The sequence below is a fragment of the Periophthalmus magnuspinnatus genome, chromosome 5 (genome assembly GCF_009829125.3).
Source record: "Periophthalmus magnuspinnatus isolate fPerMag1 chromosome 5, fPerMag1.2.pri, whole genome shotgun sequence".
Taxonomy (NCBI): Eukaryota; Metazoa; Chordata; class Actinopteri; order Gobiiformes; family Gobiidae; genus Periophthalmus; species Periophthalmus magnuspinnatus.
This window is the reverse complement of record NC_047130.1, coordinates 5,569,317-5,588,749: the sequence shown is the minus strand read 5'-3', so window position 1 is coordinate 5,588,749 and position 19,433 is coordinate 5,569,317. Positions and strand designations below refer to the sequence as shown.

The 19,433-nt window shown below is 40.9% G+C and overlaps 1 protein-coding gene across 1 annotated transcript; it reads left to right on the top strand.

Annotated features, from left to right (window-relative positions):
* Positions 1–2,349: 2,349 nt before the first annotated feature.
* Positions 2,350–18,721, top strand: smarcd1 (SWI/SNF related, matrix associated, actin dependent regulator of chromatin, subfamily d, member 1). The gene is made up of 12 exons (XM_033966518.2): positions 2,350–2,577; positions 5,039–5,214; positions 6,707–6,749; positions 7,209–7,331; positions 7,783–7,905; positions 7,990–8,106; positions 9,026–9,289; positions 14,401–14,498; positions 14,586–14,721; positions 16,014–16,136; positions 16,746–16,847; positions 17,689–18,721. The coding sequence occupies exons 1-12, from the start codon at positions 2,392–2,394 to the stop codon at positions 17,740–17,742; spliced, it is 1,545 nt and encodes a 514-aa protein (XP_033822409.1). The 5' UTR covers positions 2,350–2,391; the 3' UTR covers positions 17,743–18,721.
* The last annotated feature ends 712 nt before the right edge of the window (positions 18,722–19,433 follow it).

The following is a 19,433-nucleotide window of genomic DNA, read 5'->3' as shown; positions in this document are numbered from 1 at the left end:
TTTACAAACTTGTATTACTCCTCCCCATAGTGTTCTACAGCTGCCATGGGACTGATTGCTGGAAATACGACAGCCCATATGCCCCAGCGGCCTTTCCAACCACCACCAATCCTTCATACATAGACAAGGTGGGTGAACTGTCTTGCTCAAGAACACAACAACTCACTAATCAGAGGGACTGAACCACAGAACTTTCAGTTATATGGCATCTGCTTTTCCACCTGTCTCCGTTATGACTGATGTACCACACTGTATTTACATTTTATTTTTATTTTTTTATTTAATAGGTCGTTGTGATAGACACTCCTTTACTCCTTCTGTAATAGTGAAGCAAACCAACTGAGATTTTTATCCTGGAAATTCAAAATGGTTGCTTACTATTTGTTATAAAGACTTAGGATTTAGGATTTAGGTTTGATGTCAGTTAATCCTTGAACATTCTTATGACACAACATTTAAAAAGATGTATTTTCTATATTGATTTGTTTGGTTAGTGTAAACTTTTGGAGTTGGTTAACATGCTGTGTCCTGTCTCATTTGACTCACTGTTCATAGATTTCAAATTTGACATGATTTGTTTAGTTCACTGTGAATTTGTAATTTCAGAAGGCTTGTAAACAATAAAGGTCTTATACAAGCCATGGATAACTATTGTGGAAAAGTGAGTGCTGTTATAAGTGTTGAAAGATCTCAACAACCTCCAAATATTTTTTATTGTCTTCTGGTTTTCTTATATAATAGTCAATTTCCTCAAAAGGCCTTTGGCTGGATTGTTACCATAGCAACACCTGTCAGCTCATCCTGTTTTGTCACCCATCTTTTGTCATTTTTGTCTGCAACATAAGTTTTGTTTGGTGCTTTCGAAACCTGCAGCATACTTACATGTGTAGGCCGAGTGCCGCTGGCTAGTGGAAAACAATGTAAATCGATAAGTTTCACAGTGATGAGAAATTAACCGTTATTATAGCAGTTCACAATTCAAAATAATGTCTTTCTTTTGAATTATCTAAAGTCCTCACAATGGCACAGATGACTGAAAACTGAAACCCATGTAGTGTATTGCTTTAGCTGAGTACTAATCAGACAAAATTAGCCTATGCATGTCTGTTTTTCCTTCTGTCCCATATCAGAGTGAACCCCATCATATAGGCTACTTGTAAGTGCAAAGTAAATTTAAATATACTTTGTCATAATTTAAAATGGTAAAGGTTGAAATCATTTAGGTAATAATAAAATATATTGTGCATAAAACCTGCTAACCCTGCTATACAATCTAGTCTTGCTATTTACTTCGCTCTAATTGCTCCTGACGTGTTGAAAATGTGCAAAAACGTTCTTGATTTCAAACATAAATTGTAAATCTAACCACAAAACATTTTCAATTAGATGTTGTTATTCCAAAATTATTCTCCCAAAATGTAATACATAGTCAAAATGTGTTAACACAGACCAAACAGAATTGAATCCATCCCATTTCTGACCTAATCTTTGTTTGTGTTATAGTTTATACTAATTGGTTGGGAGTGTATGAACATCAAAGTTGTCTATTCTAAAGTGTTTGATTGTGTCACTGTCTGCAGAACCCGGGGCTCTGCTGGTTTACACTGCACTTCAGAGAGTCAACACACTCTTTGTATTTGTACATGGAGGCTCATTATGGCACACATCCAGAGGGCCATGTGCACCGTTTTCAGTTCAAAGGGAAAAACAGCCGAGGATATGTCAAGCATGGATGGGTTACTCATACATTGATTTATGTTATGATGATTTGGGCTCCCCCTCACTAAGCGGAGGAGGGCATGAGTAAAGTGAATATTCTGAATAATGTTAGTAAGTGAGGGTCATTGGAAATGGCCACTTGTGCTTGAAAGACCTCTGCCCACTGACTTGTCATCACGCAGCAGTGTTTTCCATTAATACAATAGGCCATGGTGCACCTCCATCGTCTAAAATTCTCTTGAGTCTTAAAACAACCTGGGCGACTTTCTAAAGATTAAATAGTATTATAGCAGTATTTCTACAAAAAAATGCATGAGATTAAATTATTACATTAAATTATTAAATTATTATTTGTGACACAGTAATCTCTGCAAAATCTAGAGGATAAAAATGTAACCTATACTACCTAGACTACTACTAAAAATATGTAAAGTAAGTAAATCATGTGTAATTGTGCTTTTTAATTGCCCGTTAGGTATAAATACAGTGATTTAATGAATTTCAGAATGTTTTATTTATAAGTCCAACTTCCATAAATGTCCACTAGGTGTCACTGTGGGGATAGTGCTGACTGGTGGTTGTGCTCTATTCTCGCGATACTTCCCTCCCCAAATCTCGCGATCTTCAGTGCCTCCACAGGTCCATCAACGCTAGCGACGCTCAGAGGAGGAGATGGCGGCTAGAGGGGGCTTTCAGTCGGCACCAACCGGAGGAGGCGGTGGTCCGATGGGTCCTGGACCTCCAGTGCCGGGTGCTGGACCGGGCATGGGACCGGGGACTCCTTCGGGTCGGATGGGTCCAGGCGGGCCGGCGCAGAACCACATGTACCGCTCTCCGATGCCTGGGCCTGGGTACCCGGTGAGACTCTCCATCTTTGCTCCTCGTTAGCTCCGCGCTAGAACAAAGCCTCCTGCTGCCGCTTTGTCAGCAACGCCAGATGTTTGTTACTGTCACGAATGCAATTTGCAAGTGAAATGAATCCGAAAATCCACAGAAAATGCACATTATAATTAATGACTGGAGGATGTGAGATGAGCAGCTCTTGAGTTAGTTAGTTGTTCGAAACTGCTAACCCGCCTGCTAACTGCTAGTTCAACATGTTAGCACTTAGCTTAGCATCATATGGGAAACTGTCTCTCTTCCTTTTGAACAAAGTTTGAATGTTTGGTCATATCCTCCGTAGATTGCAATACATTGTGGAATTTAACGTATATAGTTAAAAATGTTGAATGTGTCGATCTTAAAGTGAATCCTGTCCACTGCTCGGATGAATGAACCATCGCTCAGTCATCACATCACTCCTAGTTTGTGCCCTCACTAATTTGTAAACAGTGTAAAAATGCTGCTGCCACATTGGTTTATCATTTGAACTTTTTAGCATAATTACCAAAAAAAACAACCCTCAAAACTGTGTCATGGGAAATTGTACACTCAATTACATTAAATTAAATTGTAAAATGTATTTTTGTTGGACATCTTACAACACAAGTTTGCAAGCAGTTGTTTTAATTGCATAAAAATGTAACTGCGTGGACATATTTTGGTTTAAGTTATACTGAATACATCTCAGGTGGTTTGTATATATATTAGTTTAATTTCTTTTTTTTTTTCCCTCTTTGCAATCATTAATAGCGATGTGTCTGTCTTGAGTCGATTACACTCACAACCTTTCTTACTTGTGCCTTTTATAAACATAACCACATTAATTCTTGAACCTTGACTTGCCTATTCAGCCTCGGCACTACTTTATCACACTCTTCATGTCTTCTATCTATTCACTAACTATGTACTTTTACTTTGAACCCATTCAAGCCCTGCTGCTGCTTAGCTACTGACAGCCTCCAGAGTGAAAAGAAACCGCATTATTCCATCCCGTCCTTGAGCGCCACTCTCACAAGCTGCTTTTCACTGCAGTCAATGGCGCCGCGTTCCATGAATACCGTCAAGCTCTAGTTGTTCTCACTGCGACCAAGGTTGTGCTGCTGTATGTTGTAAAGGCTAAATGATAGGCATGCCATTCCTTTTGTGCCTTCGCCGAGCGGTGTGCAAACCTTACATTCATCCCGCCTTTATTGACCACGCTTCTCCTGCCAGCCTCCTCTCCTCGCTGGATGTCTGGATTCTAGTACTGCAACAATCTCTCATTTGCAGGACTTACGACAAAGCAAACAAGCTATATTATTATTATTTGGTGGTATCATGCAATTGGATACACGGAGTCGTCTCTTTGAATTTCTTGCACATGGATTGGTGAGTTTGTTAAAGAACTCGTTTTAAGCTTATGTATTACCAACCTGTTGCTTTTAGATGTTACGCGATGGGTTGTAGATTTGGTATTGAAGAAGAGTTGTTTTCTCTTTGAATACAAAGTAAATTGTTGTTTATCATTGTACTCTTCCAGCGTAATTGTGATTGTAGGTCAAATACAGGAAAATGGTGGAAATGTGTCGTGTCATGCATAGTCTCTGCTTTTCTGCTTAAGTGGTTTCCCTTTGACCTTGTGAATTGTCACTTTAAAGAAATCTTCCATGTGTTTTGTCTTTATAGCAAGCAGTATGTAAGAATGTGCTGAGATGAGAGTTCAAGAAGGCAGTATAAAATTGCAGTGTAAAAGCACCGTAACATTGTTTAAAAAAATGTTGACTGTACATAGCAATTTTGGCAGTTTTGTTACAGTTAACATAATAACCGGTATTTAGATTTCATTGCATCTTTTTGTTAGTGGTACTAGGCTGCTACATTGTCAATGCAGATTTTTGGTTGAAGGACTTGGTTGCCATAGCAACAGATCAGCCTTATAGTTGGATCTACAGTATTTTTTTAATGCATTAGCATTTGTTAGATAATTAAGCTTTAGTTAGATAATTAAGCTTTAGTATAGTATAGTAAGTATAGTTTTTCTGAGTTGTCTTATTTGTGCACATTTTGATATTTTTTTCTCTTTCAAAAATGGAAAAGGGAAGGGTGTTTTGTCTAATACTTTATAATATTCCTAGGTTTTTTGACAACATTTGCCAGTTTAAAGGATATAATATTTTGTTTTTATATTGTCGATTGCTATGGCAGTGGTCCTAATTTTTCATCTGAAACCCATGGTCAGTCTCTGTCGCTGTGGAATAATACTGGTCCAAATAATTAAAAGAACACTTTCGGAGCACATCTATTGCTGAAAATTTGTCAGTGCTAGAAACAAGGACAAAACATTGTATTTTGTTTAAATGTTTTGCAAGAAATGTTGACATAATTCAAGTATGTTGATATTAACATTGCGAATGTTAATAATAATGTTTTGAATGTTTGCTGTATGTTTTTTCTCCAGAGACCAGGCATGCCCCCCTCTAGCAGAATGACCCCACAGGGACCAGCCATGGGTCCTCCAGGATACGGAGGGAGCCCTGTGTCTCGTCCCGGGATGCCTGGAGTCATGGACCCGTCCCGCAAGAGACCTGCTCCTCAACAGATACAACAGGTGCAGCAGCAGAGCAGGAACCAGCAGTAAGTTCTAATCTGTGTTAATGATACATAAACATTGGTATGCAACCTATGTATTAGCTTCACTCTACAAAAATGTAAAAGGAGGACTTGGTGCTGTCACTTTAACTACTCTAAATGTGGTTAGAAATGTTACAGACTTGATCAACTTGATGTACGTTCTTGTACTTTTACAATAGTTGCAAGGGCTTGTCATCTAAAATGTAGCCAAACAAAAAATGGTTTCATTTCTGTAGATTTTATTAATAGTAAAATAATCAGGTTGTGGTCGAGTAGGTAGAGTTGTGCAAGTAATCCAAATTCTAATCAGTATGGATGTAATTTCTAATTGTCAGTGATCAGTGTTAGTCTTTTTTTTTTTTTTTTTAATGGAGAGGCCAATCCTTAAGTCTATGTTCAGCAAACTTATATTAAAACCCTTATTTATAAACATCAAATTGAAAATCATGATTGACTAAGGGATACATTTTTTTCATATCGAACAGTCATAATCATGATTATTTTAATCATTTTTTTGAAACTATTCGTTATATTTCTATTAGTCAACTTAAGCCCGCCGCAGAGTACACGAGTTTTAAACATGTGACAAAAGGCGCACATCACAGATATGAGGACAGTCGTGAGAGAATTTAAATCTTGCGATCCTTTGAGCACAAAGACTGCTGCAGAGAGACAGCACCATTGTCCAACTTGTGAGCTATTAAAACTATAACGTACCTTGCGTCAGCCTTTTCCTGTCTACGGTAAAACGACTCGCTTTGAGGCTCCAAAATGTTTCATCTAAAGTAGAAGTACTGATATTTGAAAGTCAAAACTGTTTTGTTTTATTTATGAAATGTGGTGCAATATGAATGCTTTTAATGCACAGAAGGATGGCGATAAACTGCACAGGAAGTAGAGCTGTGTTTACTGTAGCAGCAGCTTTACCCCAATTGACACCACACACATGCGGAGTGCAGCAGATAAAAAATCCAAAGTCGGGGAGGAGCAAATTGGATCCTAAATCGAGCAAATAATTTTGTGTGTTGGGCTTAACAGGATTTGAGACCAAGCACCTGCATCATACACAATTAGTTAATTTGTTTCATTTGTTTTGTTTGGGGATTTTTTTGCACTTTTGTAATTTATTGTTTTAATAATTGCAATTGCTAATCTCATTAATTGAAAAACCCTGACTAATGATATTGTGAATAATGTCCTTGTAAATCCTCTCCCTTTCATTTTAGGCACATCTTAAAAGAATAGTGTTTACTGATGCAGAATTTAAGAACAGAGTAACCCATATTTTACACCTGATGCCTTTTGAAATGAATCTATGGAGAAAAGGAAGCACAGTTCTGTCTAAATTTGAGATTTCCCCCTCATTGAGTTGATGCATTATAGATGTGCTCTGCTCTGAATGAAAATCCGATTCAGGTGTCATGGAGCATAATGATTTCTTTTTCTCTCCAAATCGACTTCAATTTATCTTTTTGTTGCTGATGTGTTTTTACAGCACAAAGAAGAAGAAGATGGCTGATAAAATTCTACCTCAGAGGGTGAGTCTTAAGAAAACAACTGGAACCAAAATCCATTATCTTTGGCCTTGAGTTGTTTGGTGAGGGAGCATTCACGGCTTGCTAAACATTTTTTTTGTGTGTGTTAAACCATATTTTGTTATTGAATTTTGTTCATTCAGGTCTCTGGAATGTAATCTAGAATCTGCAAAAGTCAAACTAAAAAGTATTATAAAGTGTGGCTTCCAAGTTGCAGAGAAAAATAACAGAAAAGTATACATTTTTAATTGAGATTTGGCATTTTGTTTAACTAAAAATGTTATATATTGCATTTATATTTGTCTTGTCTTTTATTAATCTGTGTATTTATGGGATATTCCCTGTCAGTTTATGTAGATATTATTGAAGTAATTGATGCTTGTCTTTTTATGTTTCAATAATGTAAAAACACTACAAATCTAAAAAACAAATTTGGCAAAATGGTTAATATTATTGTTTCAGATTAGGGAACTAGTCCCAGAGTCTCAGGCTTACATGGATCTGCTGGCGTTTGAGAGGAAGCTGGACCAGACCATTATGCGCAAAAGACTGGACATCCAGGAAGCCCTCAAAAGGCCCATCAAGGTAACAGTTTGACTAAACACAGTAGCTCAAAATACAATACAATATAAAAACAATTATGGTAACAGTGGTAGTAATAAATATGATAGAATAGAAATAAACATGCTAGTGTAAAATAGAACTTCATACACAATACTTCCTCTACCTCATTATTGTCAACACTCAATTGGTGTGTTGCATTGGTACAAGTTGAATAACTTAAACATTTTCTCAGTTTGAGGGGGAAAAACTGATGAGAAAAATGTAAATTGTATACAAGACTAATTGATTTGCATTTTTCTAATAAAATAAAATACCCCCCCCCCCCCCCACACACACACACACACATTGTTATGCTTTGGAGTTTATGCCTCCATGTATCAGTTTTGCTACTATGTTGGTTGTGTCGTCTAGTGGTATTTTTGCATGACCATTTTTGCTTATAGATAACGTGAATGATTTATTGTACTTTTAGCAAAAAAGAAAGCTTAGAATCTTCATATCCAACACCTTCAACCCTGCCAAACCTGACGCTGAGGACGGGGAAGGCACCGTTGCATCATGGGAGCTGCGAGTTGAGGGACGTCTGCTTGAAGATGTAAGCTAATTAGCCAGCCAATTGCAAGCATGTACAGTATTTCTTTAGTGTACTTTGAATCAGTACCATGACCTTCTTTTTCAGTCTGCCGTGTCCAAGTACGAAGCCACCAAACAAAAGAGAAAGTTCTCCTCTTTCTTCAAGTCTCTGGTGATCGAGTTGGACAAGGATCTGTACGGTCCAGACAATCACCTCGTGGAAGTAAGATCATCAAATTTAATTCACTTTTGTAGTGATTGATGATTTAATAACTTGTCTTCCTTTTTAATTGGTTTGTTTACCAGACCTTGATGAAAACGCTAGCAGTACTAAATGTGAATAAGGCAATTTTGCCTAAAGATTTATTTGTTAAAACACCAGCCAGGACAGTGGGCAGATGTTCAGATGTTGTCATAGCAACAAAATGAAAATAAATGAGAAAATTATGCGACACAGCGATGACTAGCTGAATATTTTATAAAAGTATTTGGTTTGTGCTACTAAAATTAACCCTCAATGATATTTATTGTGCAACAGTTGGGCCTGTGTCTTGAGAAAAAATCGACAGTGTATGAACGTGTGAAATTTCAAATTTCAGGATAAAAAGTTTGATTATAATAGGTTTATTAGTCTTCAGTTTAGTGATTAGGTATTATAAGTCGCTTGGGGCTATAAAACGATTACACAAGAAGCCATTTTGAATCTTGGTATTAAAAGAAAACTTAACTCTGTGAATACACTTTTGAAATTAAGGTCTTAACTGTATTAAAAGGCAATTATAATATTTAAGGAATTCTTATGAGTGATGACTTGCATTATATTGAAAAATGTTTTACATCCCTATCTAGTATTATGAATAAATTGCACTATTTTAAAGACACAGTATGTAACGTTTAAGCCAAAAATGGACTAAAACAATATAATAAAAATGAATGTAGTATGGTTTTAACTTTCTACTTCTATAGTCATACAGGTGACATGCCACTTCCAGACAGTTACACACTGCACCTTTTTAAAATACCAATTTCCATCTGAAAGGAGGATGATTTAAAAACTGTGATTTGGTATATTTACTCTGTAATTACAGATTTAAAATACCCTGTTAAAAAAAATAAACAAATTTCTTTTTTAAAATTCTCAGTGGCACAGGACAGCCACCACCCAGGAGACGGATGGTTTCCAGGTGAAGCGTCCTGGAGATGTGGGCGTACGCTGCACTGTGCTCCTCATGCTGGACTATCAGCCTCCTCAGTTCAAACTGGACCCCCGGCTGGCCCGCATGCTGGGGATCCACACCCAGACCAGGCCAGTCATCATCCAGGCTCTGTGGCAGTACGTCAAGACCCACAAACTGCAGGACCCCCACGAGAGAGAGTTCATCAACTGTGACAAGTATCTGCAGCAGGTTGGATGTGGGGTTATATGGTCTCATATTTAAAAATGTATAATGGTGCATTCACACCGGTATGTTTGGGGCGTTGTGTTTACATGCAAAGTCTATGATGGATGCTCCTCCAGGCCACCCTGCGTTTTTGCAACGTGATTTCAAGCGTCAGAGTGGTGCGAATCTGGCGTTGACGTGGCGCATCTCGAGCGTTCAGATGTCGGACGCTGTGTTCGCATCAGACGCTAGAGTTGAAGCTTAACTTTTGCTGTTTGATTTGCAGCGCCAACCAATCAGACTACGCTCCAGTGATTTAGCAATGTCATTATCTGGAAAAAGTAGAAAGACATCAGCCACAAATTAGCGGCAACTTAATTATGCTGGGCGCACTGGCTAGCATAAAGGCTAGTCACGGACCCAGACACACCGCCACAGAGCTATTGCCTCCTTTGATGGGTTTTATGTAATAAATACACTAAAGCCACTCTCTCAACCTAGTCTGCATCGTTCACAAAGACACAGGGAAAACAAAACATCCAAAGGCACTAGCACAACGGATGCCCTGGACGCGCGTCAAGTATTTTTCTCCAACATGCATCCATGGTGTCCATGACACACCTTTATTGACAGTTTTTAGCTGTTTTCTTCATCAAAAACATTCCTGTAGTTTTGTTTTATTTGCAATCATTTAAGTATTCCTGAAATTATTTGAAACTCGTGTTGTCCAAAGAATTAAAAACCCTATACTTATTGATACTTATTCAAAGTTTTGATAATAGTTTTAGTATCAACACTGATAAAAAAAATTACACAAACAGGGCAAAATTGTACTTTTCATAGATACCTTGATTTTACTATCCATCCATCCATCCATCCATTTTCTTCCGCTTATCCGGGGCCGGGTCGCGGGGGCAGCAGTCTAAGCAGGGACTCCCAGACTTCCCTCACCCCGGACACGTCCTCCAGCTCCTCCGGTGGGACCCCAAGGCGTTCCCAGGCCAGCCGAGAGACATAGTCCCTCCAGCGTGTCCTGGGTCTTCCCCGGGGCCTCCTCCCGGTGGGACATGCCCAGAACACCTCCCTAGGGAGGCGTCCAGGAGGCATCCTGAGCAGATGCCCGAGCCACCTCAGCTGGTTCCTCTCAACGTGTAGGAGCAGCGGCTCTACTCCGAGCTCCTCCCGTGTGACCGAGCTCCTCACCCTATCCCTAAGAGTGCGCCCGGCCACTCTGCGGAGGAAGCCCATTTCAGCCGCTTGTATCCGCGATCTTGTCCTTTCGGTCATTACCCAAAGCTCATGACCATAGGTGAGGGTAGGAACGTAGATTGACCGGTAAATCGAGAGCTTCGCCTTCCGGCTCAGCTCCTTCTTTACCACAACGGACCGATACAGCGACCGCATCACTGCAGACGCTGCACCGATCCGCCTGTCAATCTCCCGCTCCATCCTTCCCTCACTCGTGAACAAGACCCCGAGATACTTGAACTCCTCCACTTGGGGCAGAGACTCACCACCCACCCGGAGAGAGCAAACCACCTTTTTCCGGTCGAGAACCATGGCCTCGGATTTGGAGGAGCTGATTCTCATCCCAGCTGCTTCACACTCGGCTGCAAACCGCCCCAGTGCCTGCTGCAGGTCCTGGCTCGAAGAAGCCATCAGGACAACATCATCTGCAAACAGCAGAGATGAAATCCTGTGGTTCCCAAACCAGACCCCCTCCGGCCCCTGGCTGCGCCTAGAAATTCTGTCCATAAATATAATGAACAGAACCGGTGACAAAGGGCAGCCCTGGCGGAGTCCAACATGCACCGGGAACAGGTCTGACTTACTGCCGGCAATGCGAACACAGCTCCTGCTCCGGTCATACAGGGACCGGACAGCCCTTAGCAAAGAGCCCCGGACCCCATACTCCCAGAGCACCCCCCAAAGGACACCACGAGGGACACGGTCGAATGCCTTCTCCAAATCCACAAAACACATGTGGACTGGTTGGGCAAACTCCCATGAACCCTCGAGGACCCGATGGAGAGTATAGAGCTGGTCCAGTGTTCCACGACCAGGACGAAAACCACACTGCTCCTCCTGAATCCGAGGTTCGACTATCGGTCGGATTCTCCTCTCCAGTACCCTGGAATAGACCTTACCGGGAAGGCTGAGGAGTGTGATTCCCCTGTAATTGGAACACACCCTCCGGTCCCCCTTCTTATACAGAGGGACCACCACCCCGGTCTGCCATTCCACAGGTACTGTCCCCGACCGCCACGCGATGTTGCAGAGACGTGTCAGCCAAGACAGTCCCACAACATCCAGAGACTTGAGGTACTCAGGACGGATCTCGTCCACCCCCGGAGCCTTGCCACCGAGGAGCTTGCCAACCACCTCAGTGACTTCAGCCAGGGTGATGGACGAGTCCGCCTCTGGGTCCCCAGTTTCTGCTTCCTCCTCGGAAGACGTGACAGTGGGATTGAGGAGATCCTCAAAGTATTCCTTCCACCGCCCGACAACATCCCCAGTCGAAGTCAGCAGCTCTCCACCCGCACTGTAAACAGTGTTGGTGAAGCACTGCTTTCCCCTCCTGAGGCGTCGGCCGGTTTGCCAGAATCTCTTTGAGGCCGTCCGATAGTCCTCCTCCATGGCCTCCCCGAACTCCTCCCAACCCCGAGTTTTTGCCTCTGTGACTGCCCGAGCCGCGGCACGCTTGGCCCGCCTGTACTCATCAGCTGCCTCAGGAGTCCCACGAGCCAACAAGGCTCGATAGGACTCCTTCTTCAGCTTGACGGCATCCCTTACTTCCGGTGTCCACCACCGGGTTCGGGGATTGCAGCCGCGACAAGCACCACAGACCATACGACCACAGCTACGAGCAGCCGCATCGGCAATAGAGGTGGAGAACATGGCCCACTCGGAGTCCATGTCTCCAACCTCCCCTGGGATCAGGGAGAAGCTCTCCCGGAGGTGGGAGTTGAAGACCCCCCTGACAGAGGGCTCCGCCAGACGTTCCCAGCAGACCCTCACAATGCGCTTGGGCCTGCCAGGTCTGTCCGGCTTCCTCCTCCGCCAGCGGATCCAACTCACCACCAGGTGGTGATCAGTTGACAGCTCAGCCCCTCTCTTCACCCGAGTGTCCAAGACACGTGGTCGAAGGTCAGATGACACGACAACAAAGTCGATCATCGACCTCCGACCTAGAGTGTCCTGGTGCCATGTGCACCGATGGACACCCTTGTGCTCGAACATGGTGTTTGTTATGGACAAGCTGTGACTAGCACAGAAGTCCAATAACAAAACACCGCTCGGGTTCAGATCGGGGAGGCCGTTCCTCCCAATCACGCCCCTCCAAGTGTCACTGTCGTTACCCACATGGGCGTTGAAGTCCCCCAGGAGAACAACGGAGTCCCCGGTTGGTGCACTGTCTAGTACCCCTCCCAGGGACTCCAAGAAGGCCGGGTACTCTGCACTGCTGTTTGGCCCGTAGGCCGACACAACAGTGAGAGACCTGTCCCCGACCCGAAGGCGCAGGGACGCGACCCTCTCGTTCACCGGAGTGAACCCCAACACGCAGCGGCTGAGCTGTGGGGCAATGAGCAAGCCCACACCAGCTCGCCGCCGCTCCCCGCGGGCAACGCCAGAGAAATGGAGAGTCCAACCCCTCTCAAGAAGTTGGGTTCCAGAGCCCAAGCTGTGCGTGGAGGTGAGGCCGACTATATCTAGCCGGTAACGCTCAACCTCCCGCACAAGCTCAGGCTCCTTCCCCCCCAGCGAGGTGACATTCCATGTCCCCAGAGCTAGTCTCCATGTCCGGAGATCCGGTCGTCGAGGTCCCCGCCTTCGACTGCTGCCCGGATCTCTCCGCACCCGCCCCTCATGGCTCCTCCCGCAGGTGGTGGGTCCACGGGAGGACGGCCCCACGTCGTTTCTTCGGGCTGGGCCCGACCGGGCCCCGTGGGGAAAGGCCCGGCCACCAGGCGCTCGCTGCCGAGCACCCACCCCAGGCCTGGCTCCAGGGTGGGGCCCCGGTAACACCAGTCCGGGCGACGTAACTGGCCTCGTTGTAACTATTCATGAAGGGCTTCTGAACCGCTCTTAGTCAGACCCGTCTCCGAGGACCTGTTTGCCATGGGTGACCCTACCAGGGGCATGAAGCCCCCGACAACATAGCTCCCAGGATCATTCGGGTGCTCAAACCCCTCCACCACGTTAAGGTGGCGGTTCGGGGAGGGGACCTTGATTTTTTTTTTTTTTTGCCAAAAAAAAAAAAAAAAACAAACCTTGATTTTACTCTTGATCTTTATGAGAATTAACAGAAGACCACATGGTAATGTTAAAGAACTTGCAGTCATTTTGTTTTTAAAACTACTGTCTAACAAAGTGTTCATTGTATTGTGGTATCAAAATTGTTATCAAACTTTTGTCCTTATCAGACGTCTGTATCACATGTACTATAGTGACAACACTACTTCAAACTTGCAGCTATCTCTTGATTATAAATGGCCTTGAAAACTGCAGCTAATGTTTTTAGCCTCGTTTAAACTGTCACACACCTACAGTTACCAGCAGAAGATGTAGTTTTCTTGTGCTCTCTGCTGGTCAGTAACTTTTTGCAATTGGAGGTGAATTACTTTTGCTCGTACTCGTGCATAGATTAGCTTCAAAAACTGATTACCAAAATTACCAAGGCTCATCAAGTATTTCAAATTCAAGTTTAAGTAAATAGTTGCAACATGCCATCCCATTCACAAGTGCATGTTTGACTTTAAATTGACTAGCTTCCAAAGGACGGCTAATCCCAAAAGTCATCCCAATTCTTGCTCTGATGAACACTTATGATCCTATCTCCTTGTATGGTATGAGCTGTGTCCTGGTAAATGTCTGAACTATTTGCCAACATAAACAGACAAAATGAATAGTGACACTTAATGCAAATATTACTACAATAAATAGTACATGTTAAGTCACAACGGATGTCATAACTATTGGTAATACTGAAAAAAAGAATTACAACTGGACAAAACACAATGAATACAAGTTGATTAACAAGACATGACGAATGCTGCCCAGAAATTGTTACTTCAGTTATTAATTATACTACTGCAAAGACCACTACTGATACTCATACTGTTTATAATTTTCAGATATTTGAGACTCAGCGGATGAAGTTCTCGGAGATCCCGCAGCGCCTGCACGCCCTCCTTATGCCCCCAGAACCAATCATCATCAATCATGTGATCAGGTGACCTTGCACGCCATCCAGTTAATTATACACACTATTTGAATATGCACTCTAAATCAACTTGGACGGGTCTCCTCTCTTTTATAGTGTGGACCCAAATGACCAGAAGAAAACTGCCTGCTATGACATTGACGTGGAGGTGGATGACACGCTCAAAACTCAGATGAACTCTTTCCTGTTGTCCACAGCCAGTCAGCAGGAGATCGCTGGTTTGGATAATAAGGTAAACGTGCACTTATAATGCTTGTCTTATGAATTGACAAAACATTTTTACTTTATTTTAAATATAGGGACAATTTTTGACATGTTTTTCAGTGGGACTTTGTTAGTTTGTGCATTTCAAGTTAGTCTGGATTCTTGTCCTTTTGCTTACGGATTAAACTTTCCAATACTACATGGATCATATCAAAACCAGGATTAATCCCAGAACTAAACATGGACCAAACTAAGATAAAACCAAGTCTGAACACACTGGTTTGGTTTGAGTTCAATTTAGAGTCTGAACGCACCCGTAGAACTGAAATCATTCATGACAAAATTTTAGTCTTCAAATATCTGCAGGATCATATTTTGGAAAAGCTCACATTCTGAGTTAACATTGACCATAAAATCTTATTACCGTACATTGATTGACTGACCCAAATCCTTAGCCTGGAACCAATACCAGTATCTCTGGTTGCATCCCTGCTTTTTTGTATAGAAAAAGGACAGAGTTGGTCTTGGCTGGCCAGATTAAATTAGAGATGTATCATTAGGTAAGAAATGTGTTTGTACCACACTTATATTTGATCTCCATTAGCTCCGTGGGTACAGCCATTTCTCCTGGAGTTATTTTGCTGTCAATTCTAAATTCCATTTGGCTCCAAAAAGTTCCTGGCATTAACCAACTTTCAATCAGTGCTAACAAAGCAATTAGCTGAATACAGTCTTTGTTAATAAGGCCAAGTGTCTATTAAAAGACTATTATGTAATAACTGCTGATTACAATAATTATTTTATCTAATATGGTGGTCTTATTAAAAAGTTTTACAGTAATGTTATGCATGTTCCATTAGACTGATTGTGATTTATGCGAACCAGTTTTGAACATATCGGTGTGAAATGTAATGTAATGTGAAACAAATCTCAAATAATTGTTCTCACTAGGGCTGCACTGTATCAAAATGTTATCAAAGTTTGCAGTATTTTAAGATTTGATTTAATAATTTCTCAGAGAACATTCTATCTCAACAATTGCAAAGAATATCCTGTCTTTATACAAATGGTGGTTCTGCCTCTAGTTTTGGCCTTTACAAACATGTTCTGAAATTCATGGGATTCTTGTATTGGTTTCAAATAATTTTATTCTAGTATTAGTTTACAATAAGCACTCCAGAATCCAACTTTTTAAACATGCATTGGAAATCTTTTTTCAAAATCGTGCAGCCTTACTTCACTTCTGGATTCTATTTGAATGATAAACATCAGTAGTAGTAACAAGCGCGATTGTAATGTGGAATTTGTATGTTGGTCCAGATCCATGAGACGATTGAGACCATAAACCAGCTGAAGACGCAGAGGGAGTTCATGCTGAGTTTTGCTCGAGATCCTCAGGGCTTCATCAATGACTGGCTGCAGTCCCAATGCAGAGACCTCAAGGTGAGTGCTGTACTAAACTGTGGCCCCAGACATACAACATTGGCAGTGCATTCAGGAGTTTGTGAGAGAGGTAGACATGAAACAAAACAGAACTGCACAATACATCATCAAAATCTCTATCTCAATATTGACTGACCCAATAATCGTTATATCAAGAAAATAAATGTATTGCAACAACACAAAGTTCTCATCAAAGTAAAATGTACTTTGGTCTTGGTTTGTTTTTTATTTTGACACGTTCCAAATCAAAATTTGAATTGGGAACATTGTGATTCATTTTACATAACACTATTTGAAAATTATGCAGTTCGGAATGTAGTACATATCACATAGACCTCCCATGACTATTATCCAGTTATAAGTTGCAGTTACAATCCATATGCATGAGCAATGTAAACACGCTAAGAAAAGTCCGTCTGAGAATGGAGTTGGAATTATTTTGGTATGTAAGGAATTGCATTGGGAAGTGCTGCTGTGTCATTGTGACTAGTCTAAACCAAAAGACTGAATTTATTAATGTTGTCCATTTCCTGAATTAACATGTAATCTTTGTGAAAATGCTTTTGTGTATTAAAATCTGTATATTACATTTTTCCCTTTTTCCTTCAGACCATGACTGATGTGGTGGGAAACCCCGAAGAGGAAAGGAGAGCAGAGTTCTACTACCAGCCCTGGGCTCAGGAAGCTGTTTGCCGTTACTTTTACTCCAAGGTAATCTACAAGATAAAGTGGAGATTCAGATATCCTCAAAATCTTACTGCTAAAAAGTGCCTTCAAACTAGTATCCATAATTCATAAAAATACACAAACTGAATTTAAAGATTTATGTTGTGCCAAAGGTAACCTTAAGTATATTTAAAAATGCTGTTCCGAAATTACCCCAGGGTAATTCTAGTGAAATAGATTTGTAAATAAATGTTACCTAATTGTACGGTAATTAAATTATTTTATTGCCCTTCAGTGTTTGAATGTGAATACATGTTTTGTTAAGCTTTTCTAACTTGTGTGGGTCCAAACTTTCAATGAGCCTAAACCTGATTTTGTGAATGCCGCTTGAATCTTTTGCCGAGACCATTTGTTGTCATAGAAACCTCTTTTTACATGTACCCTAAGCCAGAGGAACGGGGGATAGCATTAATGAGATTCTGTTAAGGATTGAACAGTGAATTCACTAATAAGGAAGACAACCTCAGAATGCATTGTGAAAAAGTATGTATCTATATGGCAAAAAACCCTCTTTTTGCTCTCAGTTTTCAATGTAATTTAATTTTCTCTTTTCAAAAAACAAAATAAAAATGTCTTTCAGTATTGATTTCATGAACATAAACAAGACTTGCAATCTGTGCCATTTAACACAAAACATAGTCACAGCTCTTGACTAGATTTTCACCCATTGACTGTGGACCTCCTGATTAAAATCACCCGGGTGTATTATTAACAATTAGACATGATTGGATCTTAATTAAAATTCAATTAACTGCCCAGAGGCTAATAAATTATGTTTAACTTTCTGATTTCTGATTGCTTTTTTTTTAAATTTGTTTTTTTTTAGGTCCAGCAAAGGAGACAGGAGCTGGAGCAGGCACTTGGCATCAGGAACACTTAAAGAAATATCCATACAATGATGGCTTTTCCCGGCAATTTAAGTACAACCAAGGGGGGAATGAATTTCAAATAGGCGCTAGATTGTTCATGCTAATTGATTTAACTGTTTTGGTTGTCGGCTCTTAAAAGGCATATTCCCCACTAGATTTCAACACATGTAATTCATTTGCATGTTGTAGCCTTAAGTCAAAAGCATTCCTTAAAATTGTGATATGTTGGAACAAGCTGTATAGAAATCACAAATTGACTGTTCTCCATACATTAAGTAATTTGAACAAAATTATTACAACATTGCCCTAAAATGTATTGTGATTGGTTAAAATGTGTAGTTATTACAAAGGAATCAGCTATTTGAAAAAGCAAATTATTCATAGTAGTGCCATTTTGTATTTTTTGTACTTCAATTTTTGCTTTAGAAGAAAAAAAAACCTTATGTCAGTCTTGTTGGCTAGTACAGATTATAAAGGAAGTAGTAGTAGTTTTGAGTACCTCTAGTCTTTACTATATAGTTTTGTAAATACTGCAACTGCGAAACATGAAGGTGGATGTGAAGTGAATCGTATCTTGTTTTTTTCTTCGCTTTTGCTTACTTTATTATTCAATATTTATATTTTACAACAAATTTTGAGCACACTGAACTAGCTACATTTACGTATAACTGATTTCCACTGCAGGGAAAGCTAGCTGCAAAGAGTGAAGTAGTTTTAAGCAGAAAAAGCCATAATTACAAGCTGCTTCACATCATCACTGACTGAAAACATTTGTTATTTACCGCCTCTTTTATTTAATGTTGAAATATCAATTGTAATTCTTTTTGTGCTTTGAGTTATGAATACACTAACATGGTGAAGGGGAGCTTTTACGACCGAATAGTCAACGCTGGGGGCTATGTGGTGGTATTTAAATGATCTGTAGACTATTTCATGGACCAAACCTATTTTTCTGTATGTCATGTTATAAATAAAGGATATGTAAAAGTATGGTTGGGTGCTGGTTTTATCATTGTCATACTGCTGTCCTGTTTTGAATTCATGTCTCAGTGGAGGTTTGTGAGGGCGTATTTTCAATTAAGCTGTCTTCTCTTTTTAAAATACTTGAAAGAAAAACTCTAATTAGCAGTAGTGCCCCCAAGATGCTCTAGAAGTTATCAGATTGATATCCATCTGTGTAGGAGACAGAAAAGATTTAAATTAACATAAGCTCTGCGTAAGATCTCTGCGATGATCTTTTTTCTACATTTTATATTTTTGTGATCGGCCTAAGACATTGCCACAAAACAATGAATCTCTTGTCTTTTTTTTTAAATAACTGACTGAAATATTCCACAATACAACATTAAACTTGTCACCTGTGTCGCCACCAGGTCAAGTTACAAGCAGGGCCGGCCCTAGCTTTCCGGCGGCCCTAAGATGAATTTGTCTCTGGGGCCCCTGACAGTGGACGCCTCCAGGCTCAGCTATTGTTGATTCACTTTTGACAACATTATGACTCTGTCCTCATCACCTTGACCAATTGTATTTGTATTTATATGACAAACATCAGACTGAAAACTACCATAGTCACATATTTGTTTTTGATGGATTTTAATGTGTTCCAATCAGCTACAGTGGGCTTAAATTTACTTTATAAAGGGTCCTTACACCGGTGTAAACACATAGCTGTCCTCACCTATGCCCGGCTCAAAAACAAATG

Coding starts and splice junctions, on each gene's coding strand:
- smarcd1 (XM_033966518.2), top strand. CDS start 2,392: ATGGCGGCTAGAGGGGGCTTTCAGTCGGCACCAACCGGAGGAGGCGGT. Junction 7,332..7,782: donor CCCTCAAAAGGCCCATCAAG/GTAACAGTTTGA, acceptor TTGTACTTTTAG/CAAAAAAGAAAGCTTAGAAT. Junction 7,906..7,989: donor AGGGACGTCTGCTTGAAGAT/GTAAGCTAATTA, acceptor CTTCTTTTTCAG/TCTGCCGTGTCCAAGTACGA.